Below are 18,395 nucleotides of genomic sequence, written 5' to 3' on the forward strand. Positions count from 1 at the left end.
CTGTATGACATATTTTACTATAACTCTTTATGACATACTTTACTGTAACTCTTTATGACATATTTTACTATAACTCTTTATGACATACTTTACTATAACTCTTTATGGTATACTTTACTATAACTCTTTATGACATACTTTACTATAACTCTTTATGACATACTTTACTATAACTCTTTATGACATACTTTACTATAACTCTTTATGACATATTTTACTATAACTCTTTATGGTATACTTTACTATAACTCTTTATGACATACTTTACTATAACTCTTTATGACATACTTTACTATAACTCTTTATGACATACTTTACTATAACTCTTTATGACATACTATACTATGTTTTAGTATAGTATGTCATAAAACAGTGTTTATTTTTAACTTTTTTATGACACTTTACGATTTATTTTTACTTTTTTACGACATATTATACTATGACTATTTTTAAATAACTTTTTTATGACTATTTAATGTCTCTATGACTATACTATGAGTCTTTTAGGATTATATATGACAGACTATAACATGACATTTGTTTGGCTTTTATTTATGACAGACTTATACAATGATGTTTTTATTCAAATATTATGACGTACTACAATTTGACATTTCTATTTATTTTATAAAAATGTTTATGGTACTTTTATGGCACTGTACTATGACAATTGTATAAGATTTTAATGTCATAGTAGATATTGTAGCTATGGAGTCCCATATTCATCTCTTTTTTTAGCTCTGTTTTTGGTTTTCAAATGTTTTTTCCGGGTATTTCTAGCTCTTAGGCTGCTAAAAACTTCACTGTGTTTAGCTAACCGCTAACTTTGCCGGCATTCAGTGGTTTTTTAGAGCTTTTTGCTGAAAACAGCTGCCTGTGCTGCTGAAAACTACACAATGAGTGGGAGTGGTGGAGGGAAACAAAACAGTAAAGTTGCATCCGGAAAACCAAAACAATTTAGGGCAACTGGAATGTTGACAGTCAGTATTTCCAAAACACAAACAGTTTTTAGTGACTAAGGATTTGGATATTTAACAAAGACCATGATGCGCATAAATATATCATTTTGGATTGACACCATCCTCCTGGATTTTCTAGGTACTACAATTTACACCTTTTTCTTTTCTTTATCATTAGTTCATGTTGCAATAACTAGCATAGCTTAACCCAACTTTAAACCTGACTTAAGCTTTAATTAGTCAGTGTAAATAGAAACACCTGTTCGGGGGTGTAGGGCTCTTTAAACGAGCTCCTTGTCCCACTACCAACCCATAAAACAATGTGAGCTATTGTTAAACACAATGCCTGAGTCACAGCTTCATGCGTATGCTCAGGGATCATCATTACATAAGAGACCATCTTATCGGAGGGGAGTGCAGTAGTCTAAGTAGCAGATGGATATCTCAAAACCTCACACAGGATCTCACACCTCTCTTACATCCGTCAACAACCAGGTCACACTGAATATATCGTGAGCTCAGTGAAGGTGCTTTAATGTGCATCATGCAGGAGAGACTGTTACTCAATGCTCTGAGTGGGGTCGGGCTTCCTGTTGCACAATTTGTAGAGCATCAGGCTTTGCTGTCAGTGTGCATGTCATTACTACTTTGCAGATTTATATCTTTCTAATGTAGATATGTAGATATTTACTGTAGTTTTTTACTCCTGTGCAACACCTTGATGATCAACTGCTGCTGGAACACAAGTATTTCCCAATTTGGTCTTAATTTAGTACATCTATCAATCTATTTGTCTTTATTGTGCAAGAGCTACATGAAGTAAGAATTAATGACTCGAGACTTATGTTAGCAGCAGGGACCAGAGGACATCTTCCTTTAACCATTGCTCAACAGCACCCTCTGCCTGTCATTAAATACATTTAAAGGATGACCCACAATACTCAGCTTTACATGAGGGTAGATGTCACGTACATCTTCAACACTATGAATATAAAACTGATCTTTACTCCTCAATAGTGCCAAGTACAACTTCCACACAAGTTATTCAATATGCATAATTTAGTTACAGGCACCAATTCAATAAAGACCATACAGTTCAGTGGCATAACTCATTTATTATTGAATAAAAATTGGACATGAACACGTGCAGACTAAAACCAGTGTAACAAATTGACAACCCTAAAATGTTTTGAAATAAAGTCTGCATCCCCTGCTGTAAAAAAAGAAAAGAAAGTCAGCTTTTTTTTTTAAACTTTACAAAACACAGCTTTAGCAACACATCTGTCCAAAAAAAAAAAAAAAGGAAACAAAAACCACTCGCCCACTAGTCCCTTAATGTGCAAACATATTGATCTTTCCTGAATGAGCACTTTAATTTTACATTTGTTCATTCAATTGTTCCACTGAGCAGTTCGCTTTTATAAATCAAAGCGTTCACATTTTGTCAGCAGATATCGATCTTCTTTACACTGTAAATAAGTTTTGTTTCCCCTAAGTCCATAACTTTACATGTAAAACTAAGAACATAAGGGCAGGCTAGAGAGATGATAGTGGTGCGTGGGGTGGAGGTATCATGGGGAAAGTCCTATAGGTGGAGTGGACGACAGGTCTGGGACTGATGTCACTGGATTGGTGCCTTCACTCATCACTGATCAGGTCTTACCTGGGTGAAAAAAAGGCTAGTAAACCTACAAAAAGTCGACTTAGTGCTGGTAGATACTGCTGCAGCCCGGGTTCCTCAGATGCACACATTCTATCTATAACAACAACATTAACCACCTCTGCCAAATATCAGCTACAGGTGTTCTGCTGTGTAGATCAACACAATGAATATTCTCTCACCAACACGTATGTACATGCAGAATCTGTGTCAGGCAACTTCAACAGTGTTTCCATAAACGCCTCCAATGTCGAGGCTTTATAAAACAGGTTTTACAAGGACAGAAACTTTACAATAAAACTAAATGTGTTGTTTGGCTTAGAGCGACAACATTAAAAAGGTAAATCCTGTAAATTCATAGTTTAAATGGTCATTTACAGGATGCATATGAGAAACCCAGAAACCGAACAACGTTGGTATTAGGCTGGTAATATACCCAAAATTAAACCAAACTAGGCAAGTTCTCTCAACCGTGGCAGAGGTGCAGCGTTTGGCTTTGACAGCTGCGTTTGTAAGTTCTTGGTGACCAAACAAAGAACAATGTCGACTGACCGGCTGCAGGCAGCAGATACTTTACTCCAAGATGTGTCTGCGGGAGTCACTGATATTTACTGACAATCAACTGAATTAAACTGCATTCAGAGAACACGCCAAATCTGATTTTGTTTAAAGTATACTGCAAATACTTAAGTGACTACCAGTCCTAGAGCTAGCCTGTCGGTGTGTGTGTGTGTGTGTGTTGTCAGCGGCGATGACGGCTATGTCCTGAGTGCCCACTACTGCTGTGGTGTTTGCTCTTGTGACTACGCTCCCTCTCTCTGTCCCTGTCGTAGGACCGAGACCTCTCCCTCTCTCTCCTTTCACCTCGATGACCACCTCCTCGCTCGTGTTTGTGTTTCTTTGCCGAGAGGTCAAAGGAACTGCGGTCTCTGTCTCTCTCGCGTTCCCTCTCTCTGTCCCGTTCCCTTTCTACTTTGACCGGCGTGCGGGATCGTGACCTAGAACGTGAGCGCTTCCTCTTGTGACCAGATCCCCCACCTCCACTGTTGCTATGACGTCCGCTTGGCTTGGAGTCGCTATTGCCGTGATGGCTGGCCTTGGACTTGAGGTGGGGGAGGAGGGGAGAGGGCGGATGTCGCCGAGGCGATGGACTGCGACTGTGAGAGCGGGAACGTGAGCGAGAACTGTAGGTTCCTGAGTGACTGCGCCTGCTGTTGTAACTGTGGAAGCAGAAGAGAAACAAGATGAAGAATATGTTCAGCACAACTACATTAAGAGTTACATCATCACATCATCACATCTTCTTACTGTCTGCGAGGGGAGCGGGATCTAGACCGGGAACGTGTTCTTGAACGAGATCGACTTCCGCTCCTGCTGTTCCTCCCAATCTTCAAGTCTTTCCTTAAACTGGAAAAAAAAAGATACGGCTTATGTAATTTAAAAGAGAGAGAAAACACGGTTAGATGAGTGGCAGTAAGAAACATCTTACTCTGAGGAAGTTTCAGGAATACTATAAAATACTGAACAAGTGTTTGTTTCTCACCCGTTGTGTGGACTCTTGTTGGCCTGACCCCGGCTGTCTGGCTCCTTCTTAACGGGTTTGAGGGTCTGGGGGTTAGGGGACTTCTCTTCCACCTTGACCACACTCGGGGAGCAGGGCTTGGAAGCAGGAGAGAAGCCACCCATTGTAGACAGTGCAGGGGTCCCATCAGGGTTGAGTCCTTTAGCCTTCAGCTTGGCCTCTGCCAAGTGCACCTTCCTCCGCTCAACCTCTTTCTCCAGGTGGTCATAGTTCGGCTGGGGAAGAAATCACACCGTCAGTTTACACGGACAACACTGAGCACTGGCTACGGTGAGCAGGCAGGGTTATCCTCCTGCTGCAGTCACAGTACGCTGGTCACAGAGACCGGCGTTGATGATCTTTCTGAACAAGGATTTTCGTCGCACTCCGAAACAAATGTAATATCTTTGCAAGCAGTCACTCAAAAACATACATACCCAGGAGGCAACATGAATATCACAGTTTAAAGTGCCATTAACGTGGACACTGAGATACTTACAGAACTGAACGTCTGTAATAGGCTTGTTCGGTAAAAGCAGCGGACTGTAAAATAATATTCTTTCACCGAAGTGATTTCCACTGGGTGAAGAACAGACAGTGTCTCCCTGCAAAGAAAAGCCTACCTTCTTCCTGGTGTAGAGTCGAAGGGTGGTGACGCAGACCTCTTTTACTTCGTCTTCACTGGCTCCAAACAGCAGGTACCAATTTGGTTTGGATGGCAGAGGTATCTGAGGAAAACACGCACAAGCTTATAACATTTGAAGGTACTAGACTCGATGTGACAACAAACAACAACAAGGTGTCAGGTAACATTTCCTCTTACCTGCAGGGCTCGGGCAGCAAGGAATATGCAGGCACAGGCGATCGTCTCGGCTTGGAATCTTACAAACACATTCGTCCTCAGGGTATCATTCATGTAGTTCCTATAAAAAGGCAAAAACAACACATAGAAACAAAAACATAGCATCTTCGCTACACAAAGCCACCTCTGTCCAACGCCCACATGTCTGAAGACGCATCACCCCGTTAATATTGTTACCGATCGTCAGTAACTCTGCAACATTTCTTGTCTGAAGTGCCGACTCCCTAATCAGGGTTTTATAGATTTTTTTGATACGATTTAGATTTTTTCATTCCCTAATCCTTACATCCAAGAAATCGCCGCCACTCAGAAATGCGTGGCGGGGGACTTCAACACTAACGACTCGCTGATGCTAGAGAATCGTTTACAGACCAGCATCAAATTAATCAAAGAACTCTTGATAGCTACAAAGACAACAGTTACACATTTCGTAAGTTACACAAGTATTGAAGTGCGATACGCATGAACTTTTAAATCGAACTTTGTCCATTTCTCTCTGGGGCATCCATGGGGGGCTGTATGTCACAGGTAAAGCATGAAGACACAAATGGGGAAGGAAAGATACTGAAGACCTGCCAAGACCATTTTACCACACTATGACCGTAAGAGTAGCTAGATTAGGACTAATGATGACTGACAATGACACATGCCTTGCAAGGGGGGGTGCAGGGGGGTCGACATGCAGGCACATGGATGCATCACATTCATTGAGAATGCAGTCGGCACTTTCAGTGTTATATGTGAGGGAATAGGGAGACATGTTGATGTAATCAAATGATGCAACACTAGTTATGGATTGCAAACTTCGCATTGATTAAAGGTTCAACTGCAGACAGAAACCACTTTTCCCTTAATGTTTTATTTATTTATTTTCAGCCATGATTTGAAGCTGACCCCCATAAAACCACTGATTGCATTTCACTGCAAATCCATTCCTCTGTGACTTATTTAAAAAAGACATTTGGTGGCAATCTATGCCCCGGTACTAGGCTGAGTGAAAACAGATTATGTGTCAATGGGTAAATTAGATTAGCCATGAGGAGAGCATTAGGAAAGACGAAATGGCCAGGATGTGAATCAGGAGAGTACAGGGTGGTGTTAGCATCTATGTCCTTTAGAAACATAGAAGTCCTAAAGACAAAAATGTGTGATAACAGAAACATGATGGTAGAACCCCGATAAACTAACTCGACACAGATCCCATTCAGATTATTATCAAAAAAGGAACTACAACCAGGTCGTCAACTCATCACAAAGCAGTGAAACGTCCTTTGTACAGTGGTGACACTTCTCCAAATGCATACACTGTGTCAATCTCCACCTATTCTAATTGTATGTCCACTGGAAGTTTGCCTCAGGTACTTAACGAAAACCTGCCACACAAGGATTACTTCCTGTCTAACCTGCCTTCATCACCTGACCTGCACTTTGGCATGTCAGTGTGAAACTGCTCTGTCAACACTACCATAGATAACACACGGCCGCTGGATTCTGACGGCTGCGTGGGCGAGACGGGTCCTTCGAGGCAAAACCTGAGAACTGGATCAGCCTGCAAGACAGACATGTCTGGACACCACGTCAGTTGGGGACAGGACACAGTATACTACTGTAAATATAAAAAAAAATAGGCAGGTAAACTAGTCAAAAAACGTATTCTGCTGTGGCTAGGTTTACTTCATTGCTAGATGCAAGTAAACTAGAAAAAAAGTCTGAAAATAAATGTATATGTAGCTACTTAGCAAAAATGGGTATTACAATTTAAACCTTTGTAGCAAGACCAAAACAATACAAATCCTTTTGGACACCCAAGAGAAAACAAGACGATGTTGGCTGTTGGGAAAGGCCCGCCCGCCCCCTTCAGTGAATCTTGGCATTGGGATTGGCTGTCAGGAGAGGGGCAGCCAGCCAATGGGGGGAGCTTCCTGAGGTCATGTGGTTGGAGGAGGCAGAGTTCAGAGGTTCTTTATGTGACTTACCAGCATGGACTACCCTTTAATCAAAGAGTAGAGAGAAAGGACAAAGTTAAACCAAGTTCCCTGGGCACCGCAAATCAAATAGACTTTACAGCAAAGCCATGTAAGGGCAGACAGAGAGTGAGACACGCAATAGGTTTGTAATAAAACAAATTGCTCCATCAGAAAAAAAAAAGAGGTGGAAGGGTTAAAATGGAGTAAGGGAACGTCGCAGTCAGACCTGGGCAAAATGGTTGTTGAATACTTTTCAAATTTGTGCTTAAAAACACGAGGGGCACTTGAACATCACTTATCTGACAGGTGTGGTTTCCATACATGGGTGTGTCCCAAGATCCCAGCAGATAAATCAAAGCTCTTCAAGTGATTCAACCATTTGTAACTCGTTCAACTTAATTTTTTAGCCCAGGTCTGGTGGCACTTCTTGCAGACATGACACAGGTTGCTGCTGTGGGGGATGGTCAGTGGAGAACTAAGAAGGAACTTACCAGGCCGTCTGGACCAGCGTCTGGTTCTTCTCACAATCCAGGACTTGAAGGTACATGACGATAATCTGGAATCAGAATGTAATTATACATTAGAAACATCCCGATGTGCGTCATTGTTCCTGCCTGTTCTCAGAAGCGACACTAGTCTAATAAAGCTGCTTCCTGTGTGGTGGCATCAACGTGGAGGAACAAACGTAAAGCTGCAATAGCTAAACTACACTTCGCTGAACAAGTTAAATAGTTGTGAGTGTGGCTTGAACTCACCTTGTGAGGATGCTTGACATGCACACAGAAGCCCAGCTCCTTCAGGATCCGCCGTTCTGCTTTGATGACTTGGTTTTTGGTATTTATGTAGTTCTGATCAAGTATCAATGAACTTGGAGCCCTGGTTTATAAAGGAATCAAAATAAAATAATGTTTCCCCCTTTGGAAATAAAAAATAATAAAAGAAAGTGCCCTTCTGATTTCTTGTACTCTTTTCTTTTTTCCCGTTTCAACCAACTTAAAGCAACAGGTTTAACTGTATGCATGCCTGACAGTCTGCTGGGGTTTGTGGACTCCTGTGGTTCCAGTGAAAGCATATGGGATTTGTTGACAGCCCTCGACCTCATTCACCCTGTGTCACAGCTTTAACAGAAATATCAACTCAGACTATCGCTCACATCATTACCTCAACGCGCAAAAGATTTCAAATATCTTCAAAACATTAACTCTATACTATATATGTAGAAATGAGATCACAAATTCTGCTCACCTTTTCTAATGTACTGTATACATTAACAAAATAAATACTGTTATGTACGCAAAACCACTGACTAGACTTGTGTTAATAGTACAGCAGGATATCCAGACTTAAAGGATCATAAAAACAAAACGTTCTTTGTCCAATGACTACATTTCACTTTAACTTCAAACCAAATACTATACTGACTTAAACATCTGCTGGTTAAACAGATTATTTGAAATGCTACTGATGCAGACAAACAAATAATTATAGCAATCATTAAAATACCCCAGCTTTCTAACATAAAAAGCGTGGAGTACATGCATTCTAATCTTTAAGTCTTTATGCACCATCAGCCGCTCACATCATGTAATATTTATGATATACCATCTATAAACACAACAAACAGAAACTTGCCATACTTTTAACACTTGTGAGTAATAATTGAGCATCTTTACAGAGCCAACAACCATCACATTTCAAATCAAACGCTAGTATTTTAAGGTCTCCAATAACAGAAAGACTAAATGTGAACACTGTCATGCTAGAAAACCACATGCATAGTAAAAGTTATCAGTGTGATGCCCGTTACTAAGCATGACACTTTACAGTCCAAATCCACATCCAAACAACAAACTAGCTAGCAGTCGCTGGTACACTTACTTTAATGCCGATTCAAATTCACTACCTATACCTAATATTAAAGCTACAGTGCATGCGCTGACCCTAAACAAAAACATACGCCGCATAAAGTGTCTGATTAATTATTCCAACTCAACGAACAAGGTGATATTTCTATTAAAGCCATGGGTAACAGTTGGTGAATGGGATTTTACTGTTGAAGCACAAACAAAATGCACAGTGAGGAGCAGTCAGTGAAGAAGACTACATTACCCAATGGTCCGCAGATTGACGGACAGATACCCAAAGCTTAAGATTGAACCACAGGAGTCCTCAAGGCGCCCCGGGGGCCAAGGACCTTCGGCCAACCTGTCTTCCCCGATCCCAGTGCCCCGCGGTGGCTCAGACCACGGGCGTCTCCCACAGGAGGGGGTGGGGTGGCCCTGGGGGAGGAGACCCCCTTGCATCATGGTTGTCATGCCGACTGCTTCATCTTACGTACCATTCCACATCACCCAGGCTTTGGTAAATGTAGCTGGTCGCTGTTAGTTGGTTGCAAGGGAAAAAAGAAGCCAAGTTAATGCCAAGATCTATAGTTTTGACATGAACAGATTTCTATGAAGACGAAGGCACACGCAAATAAAGCAGTCGTGCCTTCTCTTCCAATGCATAAAATGCACGCCAAATTTTAAAAGTGAGTTTTTGGAGGTATCAATTTCAGTGTAATGTCAGAATCTCAGATGTTATATGTAGACAATTACACTTCTGAAACTACCAGTGAAGTGGAAACTGAAAAGTTTTAAAATGGTTTAGAGCACATGGATAAACAGAAGAGCACGTTCACAGCAAAAACAGATCAACATCATACAACAGTATATTAGATTAAACCAATGCAACATGTTCAATGTAACAAAAACGTTATTTATTATTTCCCAAAATAGAAGACTGGATTCATTGTCGATACTCACTTTTTGCCTCTGATCTGTCTCAGATGGTGGAAAACGTTGATGACATCTCGTATTCGTCTTGGCGCTTCCTCGATCTTGGAGGCCAAGTTGATACAAGCCATAGCAACAATCTGGAAAGAAGATAATTGAAGCAAAAAAAAAGTTGGAAGAACGAGTTCAATAACCTAAAAGGCCTGCATCCAGAGACAGTGCCCACATGTGACCAGTAGATGTGACAAAACACACAAAGAAGAGACAGAAATGTGTCAACAAGTGAGCATTTGGCCTGAAGCTAAATACGTGTACATGTCCCTGTATTCATTTAGGTTGAGGACAAGCGAGTTGTGTCTGATGTAAAACACCTTTTTACTCTGTAATACTCTCTTGATTGTGTTTTATGGGTCACATGTTTTGAATTTGGGGGCAATTTTGCCCTTTCCCCATCGATTATCTGGGACTGGTGTGATGAAGGCTTTATGCATATTGGGCCAGCACTTGATGTTTGCTTGTCATGAGCATATCAAATATACACAGTATTGCTATTTAAAACTAAGATTATTTTAGTTAATTATAAATATCACCGGCAGGATGGCAACATGTTGCACAAAGTCCCATTGACCAGAGAACTAACCACAATTAAAATCTACTAAAATTAATGTTTGAGTACTTTTGTATTATTTTAACTAGATTGAGTTAATAATGTTTCGATTCAGTGTCATTCCCGTTGTGTTTGGTTAGTTTCTTATCGCTCTTCGGTATACCCCCTTTGTCTTACAGCAGTTTAAAAAAACTGGTATCGACAATATGGCTGCCGTGAACGTTACCATAACGTTATGCTATGCTAATGTTAGCAAGCAAACAGCGGCCTGATCATGAGCCGTACACCTAAACGGGCTTACCTCAAAACTGTGCTTCACGAAGGACTTGGAGTAGAAAAAACGATGAAACAGCACCTGTCCCGTTGCCATTGCCACCTGTCGAGAAAAACACAGGGCATGACGTTTGTACTTCGTCTTTTATAAGCTGGCCTAACCTTGCACAATGGACCGCCGCCATTTTAACTACACCACGCCAACGTTAAAAAGCTAGCATTAGCATACAGCTAACAACCGGCCGTGACGTGTTGAGGACTAGGAAAATATACCTTCTGCTTTAGCTAATTGTGAAGAGAACACGCGCTAACATGTATACTATGAGGTAGTCGTGCTGTAATGAAAGTGTACCTGTGGTAACCGGAGAAGAATGCCCGCAGACTGAATCAGTTCACATCCGAGGATGCGAAGGTCGGTCTCTGCGCTCAGGTCGAGGCCGTCGAGCATCGACGGCGTTGGGGAGAGCCTTTCCTCCGGTATGAGCGAGTTGTCGATCGTAAGGTACACTTCGGAGTAAACTTTGTCACCGATAAGAATGCCATCGTTGTTTGTGGATGCGTTTGAGGATACAGAGAGAGGACCCGCGGCCATATTCACCCGACAAAAAACAGCGATTTTCGGATATCAGCAACGGGTGAGCCTGACACGAGCGGAACGACGGCGGAGCAGGGCGGCTGACAAAGTACGTGACGTCACCATCTTTTTTAGACGCAAACGTTTGTGCACATCCGCGGTGGTAAAGTAGTTCCTCGAAACAGTATTAATACAAACTAAATGACTTTCTTCGGACATTTCACAAACTGTACTGAATTGTAGAATGTATTAAAATTTCACAATTAATCAATGTCACTTTCTCATATTGTTTTTTTCCTTTATCCCAGGTTACAACCAGACACCCAGACACAGTCTAAAAACAAAGTGAATTATACAAATATATAGTAAGTATGAGATCAAGATGACCTGAGATACAATGATGGATTTGTTGTTTTCCTTATTACAAATGGTAAATTATCGTATGTTTCCTTCAAGAGCTCAGTTTGCCAATATTAAAAGTATTTTAGACGACAGATAATGACAAATGAACCCTAAAACTAAAACTATGTGTGGGTCAAAACTGCAGCCGTAGAGCACCAGACAATGTGTATATAAGGATGTATGACTAATCTAGTGGTAGTTGGTATATGTAAGCTCAGTTTTAGCATTAATTATAGCAATCCTGCATTATATTTTGCTCCTTGCATTGCACAACACGTGTGTGCGTCTCTGAGATGTTTCATTATTGTTGGTGATGTTTCCGACATCACGCGAAGGCAACAGGAGGAAGCGACTAACCACCAGCGGTATCTATGACGTACTTTACGGGAAAGTCTGGCCTTCTCACCCAAGGAACATATCCATCCGCCATTTAAAAAAGAAAACGAAGTCATAGCAGAAACTTGGCAGATTGTGTTTATGATTATGAAATCAATGTTTACATGAGTCTATTACACACAGTTAACAGGAAGTGAGTAATATCTATGTTGTAATGTTCTATTAAACCGTTTAAAGATACAAGTAGGGAGCGCAGGGCAACATGGTTTGAGACACATGACGAATTTAACTTTAAGACTTTGAGTATTGAATGTGTCACAGAAGGTGCAGCTTCATATGAACAGCTAGAACATTGTGTTCACTTACTGTTCAGCCCACACAATCGTGTACCCTTGCAGTAACCAAAAATAGACAGCAGAGAGAACTAGAGACCCACCAGTTGAGGTTCCTGGAAATCAGGCGGCCCAATTGAGGCAGAGGGCTTCCTAGAGTTTACTCATACACTGACCTTGTTGACGCTGCAGTAGTCTCTGCAACAGTTTTACTGCCAACAAATGACTGTGCGTGTGTGTGTGTGTGTGTGTGTGTGTGTGTGTGTTTGCTGGTTAACCGTCTCTGTTGGTTTGTTGGCATAGAGAGCAATTGGCCTGCACGGGTCTCCAAAACCAGTATCAGTAGTTCTCCAACGTTTTGGTGTCAACGTGCAGCATCTCATCACAGTGATTTCGCCCTCTCACATTGTTTGATTTGAATATTAGAGTTAAAAACTATTTAATAATAATATTTTACTCCAAAAAACACAAAGATTAAAGTCTAAAAAATGAAGATGAATGTAAATGTGTGTAACAAAACAATGACTTTTCTAACCTACCAATCATCTAATGATACGTCAGATTTATATTGTGACCCATTAAACGGGTTTATATTATATTCCTAAATAAAGTTTTTAATTAAATTACCACAAGCTACACACAGCAACCCTGGGGCCCCTGCTCCAGTTTTACAGGAACAAGAGCTGTTTTTTTTTTACTGGGTCAACAGAGAAAGTTAGTCTGCTGTGTGCAGTGTACATGAGAACAACAAGGAACATACAAAACTCACACAAGGAGGAAATGCGGGGGGTGTCAGTAGGAGCCCAAGAGCAAATTATTGCCCTGGGTCCCACTAACAGTTTAATCCCTCCATGGTTGGTTATTTCCTGAGGTTGCATGTGTGTGTCTGTGTCTAAAGCTATTGTAAGCAATAGCTGTAATCATGCAAACATGGCATAGCATAAGGGTCTACTTTCATGCCCAGTCTGAGGCTCCATGTGGCACGGACGACCCACACATGCAGGCACGCACACGGATTTACCTACCTCAGTTTTCCTAAAACACCACATGAGGTGGCAGACTGAGGTCTCATTGTCCCTGTCATTAACCAACACCTACAACCGGCACCTCCAGCCCCCACACTTACGCAGTTACCACGACGACAAGAATACTGAGCATTCTTTCTCCGGTTGCCCGGGTGACACTAATTACAGGGTGTGGGAGGGCTCACGTGACGGCAGAATTCCGGAACGACCATAACGACTCAGGGAGAGAGGCGTTCAGGGACGCCCAGTGACGAACAAGGGTTTAGTTATACACACACGCCACTCCCAGGAGTGTGTGTGTGTGTGTGTGTGTGTGTGTGTGTGTGTGTGTGTGTGTTTACGAGCAACTTGCATAGATTCCCCAGGGACACGTGTGTATGCCTGCCCTGCTATGATAATTACTGCAAGGAAATCACACTCCAAATGTGTGTGCAAAGCATGCGTGTGTGTGTGTGCGTGTGTATGAATGTTTGTGTGTGTGGGCATTTGGTTAAGTGCGGTTAAATTTGAATGATTAAGAGCGATGATTCATGTTAACCAAATGTGCCTTTCTGTTAGTTATTAGTTAGTTTATTTATCCTTTCAGAAAGTCTCTTTGTCTTTGTGGTAACTGTCACACAACAAAGACACTGCAATTAAAGACATTTAACAATAACACCACAAACAATCAAGAATGTACAACAAAATGGAAGTGACACACACTTTATGTCACGAGATGTTTTAACTGGAATCTCTCAGCACGGGTCAAGGCGGTACCCTCCGTCCTGATGGTAACAACTCCTGAGGATTTCCCGCCTTTTCCTCACCACTCGGGACGCACAAAGCAGCGGTGTTGCCGACTTGCCGACTTTCTGGCTAAATCTGCCGACTTTCCAAATCCTCTTGGCGACTTTTTCTTGTCGAAAGCTGCTAGCGACTATTTATTTTGAGAAGTGATGGCCTATTTCAACGGCGTCCATTGCAATTACACGCAAATTGACGATTATGCAAATTAGGTGATGACGTCATTTAGCGACTTTTACGACAGCCAATAGCTACGTTCCTTACTGAGGAGTCGGGGAACCCTGTGAAACTTACCAGGCAACAAAGCAACAGTTAGAAGACTCGATAAGAAAGAGCCACTTTATCAGTCCAATGCAAACTGTCGACGTTGTTGTGTGCCTGTTACATATCAAGATGAAGAAAGGGTTTCAAGGAGTTGCTATCTATTCAGACCAGATCTCTCTCACACACATGTCCCATGGCTTTTTCTCAAACACACACACACACTAACCAGGAAGGACACCAGGTCAAGGGCTACAAAGCAAGGGCGTGAGCAAAGGAAAAAGCCCCAGTAAAAGAGCAAGGGGGGGGGGGAGAAGCAAAGAGAGAGCTGACTGGATCAAAAATAAAGTGAAGGCACAGAAAGCTGAGGAGGAGAGGCTGAGGGGAATTCCTTTCCAGCAACAGGGTCAGAGGGGCTGAATAATAAAAGAAGGCCAAAGAGATTAAAAGAATATTGACAAAGAGACAGATTTATGTGTGTGTGCCAGAGATAGAGAGAGAGAGAGGGGGGGGGGAGGGTTTGAGGGAGACAGAAGGAGGCAGAAAGTGTGTGTGGTCAGAGCGTACACACATGTGTGTCAAAGACAGGGAGAGTGTGTATCGAGAAGATAGAGCCGGAGCGGGGAGAGTGTGTTAATGCCTCTGACTGGCATGGGAAGAGGTTATCTCTTTAAATATACAGCAGACATGCAGGTCACAGTGGGAGGAAGTATAAAAGGAAAGATCAACGGTCAGAAGAGCATGTGCAGGGAGAATGTGAGCGGTTGTCAAAAGGTCAGCATGTGTCTGGAACAGACCCTTTTCACAGCAGACATGTTGTCAAAGCAGGAAAAGCAAAGGTGTAAATAGTAACATTAATGAGAGGTGTGTTCTATTCAATGGACCCAGTAAACCCCGTCAGCGTCAGGAAGTGAAGCCGCTGAATAGCATCCAGCCATCATTAAAGTTATTAATTCCACTTGTGCTTTTCCTGCTTTGACAAGTCCAAATATTTGCAGTGAAAAAGGTCTTCAGGGCTTTGTATCAAACCTCAATAGCTTTGTGGAATAGACCAACGACCACAAGTGTATCTAAAACTGACCGAAAAGTTGGCATCAAATGTAGTTATTCTTTGATTACACAGTTCCTCATTTAAATCGACGAAGCTTCATTAAAAGCCTAAAGCCAGTGTAGGTAATATTAGAGAAGCCAGCAAGAATAAGCTAGATTTATGAAATGAAATAGAATAAAGATATAAATACACAATATATATATGAAAGAGAAATAATATAGATAGAGAGTACAGACACAAGAGAAGAGATAGAGACAAAGAAGAAGATAGTAGAAAGAAAGAGAAGAGAGAGAGAGAGAGAGAGAGAGAGAGAGAGAGAGAGAGACGGGAGAGAGAGAGAGAGAGAGAGAGACGGGAGAGAGAGAGAGAGAGAGAGAGAGAGAGAGGGACAGAGAGAGAGAAAGAAAGAGAGAGAAGGAGGAGAGAGAGAAAGAAGAGAGAGAGAGGAAGAGGGAGAGAGGAGAGAAAGAGAGAGAGAGAGAGAAGGGAGAGAGAGAGAGAGGGGGGGAGAGAGAGAGAGAGGAGAGAGCGAGGAGAGGAGAGAGGAGGAGAGAGAGGAAGAGAGAGAGAGGAGAGAGAGAGAGGGAGAGAAGAGAGAGAAGAGCGAGAGATAGAGAGGGAGAGAGCGAGAGAGAGAGAGAGATAGAGAGAGAGGAGAGAGCGAAGATATGATATCAGAGAAAGAGATAGACTAGAGATCATATAGGAAGATATGATAGTATATAGATATAATATATAATATATATATATATATAGCAATTATATATATAAATATATTATATATCTATATTATAATAATAATAATATAGATTATATATTATAATTTTATATATATTAATATATATATAATATATATATTTATATATATATTATCAATATATGTGTATATATATATTTATATATATTGTGTATATATATATATATATATCTATATATAATATATATATATATATATATATATAATATATATTGTGTATATAATATCCTTTTTTTATAGACTTTTTATTAATATATAAATACAAATATATTTGCTATTCCTCAAAGTGAATTTACAAGCGACTTACATACAGACACCCAGCCTTACTGTCTTCCTTTTATAAGCTCAACACACATCCCACACACACGACGTTGTGACGATGACGTATATATATCGTTGTCCTTCAGTGACATTACTCGATTGTTAGAAGTGAGCGATGGTGATGTAAGAGTGGGAACAATCACTCACTGGAGACACACACACATGGCAACGTCTCATGCAATGAGTAAACACACACAAGGCCACACACAATCACACACTGAAACACAGGAAGGCAACAAGAAGTCAGCTGCAAAGCACAAAAAGAAGAATAAAAGAATATGTCATGTTGTTTTTCATAAAGGGGACAGTTTATTGTGGAGTAGGATTAGGATTAAAGACTAAATCCATTTCTTTATGAACACTTCATGACAGTGAACTTCAGCATGGACCAGTTTGTGATGTGTGGGACATTTTCCAATTTAACCTTCCGGACAAAAACAGAGGAAGTACAAAATTAGGTTTCCATGGCAGCGAATGTTCATTGTTTTATATTTCAGAACGTCGTGTCCGCACGGACCAAGACTTTCAGCAGGTAAAACATATGTGAGTGTTTTGGCAAACAGAGGAAGCGTTGGCAGGATAAAATCATTATCGCCCCACCTTTCTGTGCGAGCGATGATTATTGTCTCACAGATGGGTTGGAAGAGAGGGACACGCGGAAGTCAAACTAAAAGCTTTCCATGTGTGTCAGAAAGCGGGGAAATGAGTTCCATGCCGCACACGCTTCATGCATTTCTCCCATCCTACCAATTCATTCCAAATGTAGAGGGAGAGGAAGAGCGAGCGGGAGGAATGGAAAGACCTTGCACGGAGTGAATGATGTCAATAACACACAATGCCTGAGGGGTGAGGAATGGGTAATTGTTGTATGTGTGTGTGGGGTGGGGGGGTGGGTGGGGGGTGCTTGCCTTACAGTTTCTTTTGTGTTTGCCTGCCTTTTGTTTGTGTCCACGGGTGGCATGGGACACGCTGTCATGCTCCTTCAGCCCTGCCCTTGTGACAAGCTGTGTGTGCTTGCATGTGTGTGTACATGTGTGTGTGTGTGTGTGTGTACCATGTGCATGTGCGGGTGTTTGTCTGTGAAATCCTGTGCGTGACACTGAGACTGCGTGAGTCGGGTTGGGAGAAAACAAGTGCATGTCTGTCAGAGAGAGTGTGTGTCCGTGGAGTTTACTGCTGTACGAGCAGGACTCAGTAGTTGTGTCTTGTGTAGAAAGTGTGTGTTTGTGTGTACATACGTATGTGTGTGTGACAAGTTGAGGGATTATTACATTCTAAGGGAACAACACTATTAAAGTAATATGATTATTTGTGTCCACGGGACTTCCAGAATCACAAGAACACACGTCCGACCTGCATTCACATTGCTTCTTAAAGTCTCTCCTTCTCCCCCATCTCTAAACTGACCTTACATTTGACTTCGCCCACTTTGCTGCTGACTCTCAGTCTGGGCAGTGTCCCCTCTCGTCGTCTTTCTACCCCACGATTCCAAAACTCAAAACTCCTCCCTGCTCCGGCTCCATCTGTGCCTCGGCCGGGTGCTTTGTCTGTGCATGCAGGGGAGGGCCGCAGGGTGTTTGGGGAGTTCAAAGAGCGCGTGAGAGGTACCCGGGTTTGACTGTGCGTGTTCCCTGGGGGAGTGTGTCTCTCCGTGGGCTTTAGAGGAGACCTGGAGGAGCCCTGATGAGACGCTAGGGAACGCAGCCCAAGAAGCTCCTCATGAGCTTGAGCCAGAGCAGCAGTCAGCTGCCCTCTCTCCTCACACTCCCCTCTTACTGTCTCCTGGAGTAACGCCACCTGGAGGGTGACAAGAGAGGGTGGGGAAAGTATTATTTCAGCAAATCATTTAGTGTCGTACTGAATCCTTAAAGCATAACTTCATCTATTCAC

The 18,395-nt window shown here is 41.9% G+C and overlaps 2 protein-coding genes across 7 annotated transcripts in view; both read right to left on the reverse strand.

The window, feature by feature from the left end:
* Positions 1-2,054: 2,054 nt before the first annotated feature.
* Positions 2,055-11,364, reverse strand: ccnl1a (cyclin L1a). Of its 3 annotated transcripts, XM_029447258.1 has the most exons (11): positions 11,016-11,364; positions 10,692-10,766; positions 9,814-9,923; positions 7,765-7,885; positions 7,501-7,565; positions 5,004-5,103; positions 4,804-4,908; positions 4,163-4,416; positions 3,928-4,026; positions 3,658-3,839; positions 2,055-2,172 (listed from the first exon to the last, which is right to left on the reverse strand). In XM_029447258.1, the coding sequence occupies exons 1-11, from the start codon at positions 11,253-11,255 to the stop codon at positions 2,111-2,113; spliced, it is 1,413 nt and encodes a 470-aa protein (XP_029303118.1). In that variant the 5' UTR covers positions 11,256-11,364; the 3' UTR covers positions 2,055-2,110. The 3 variants fall into 3 exon arrangements, with proteins under 3 accessions (XP_029303118.1, XP_029303117.1, XP_029303119.1); XM_029447257.1 differs by lacking the exon at positions 2,055-2,172 and having other exon boundaries at positions 3,224-3,839; positions 11,016-11,359; XM_029447259.1 differs by lacking the exons at positions 2,055-2,172; positions 11,016-11,364 and adding an exon at positions 9,215-9,387 and having other exon boundaries at positions 3,224-3,839; positions 10,692-10,713.
* A 5,444-nt stretch (positions 11,365-16,808) lies between these two features.
* The window catches only part of lekr1 (Leucine-, glutamate- and lysine-rich protein 1), a 65,735-nt gene continuing 64,148 nt past the window's right edge, over positions 16,809-18,395 (reverse strand). For all 4 annotated transcript variants that reach the window (XM_029447253.1, XM_029447254.1, XM_029447256.1 and 1 more), the window contains one exon: positions 16,809-18,302. In XM_029447253.1, the coding sequence (XP_029303113.1) occupies positions 17,877-18,302 (426 nt within the window). In that variant the 3' untranslated portion in view covers positions 16,809-17,876. The remainder of the gene's footprint in view (positions 18,303-18,395) is intronic.

This window comes from Cottoperca gobio, chromosome 13, assembly GCF_900634415.1.
Source record: "Cottoperca gobio chromosome 13, fCotGob3.1, whole genome shotgun sequence".
NCBI lineage: Eukaryota > Metazoa > Chordata > Actinopteri > Perciformes > Bovichtidae > Cottoperca > Cottoperca gobio.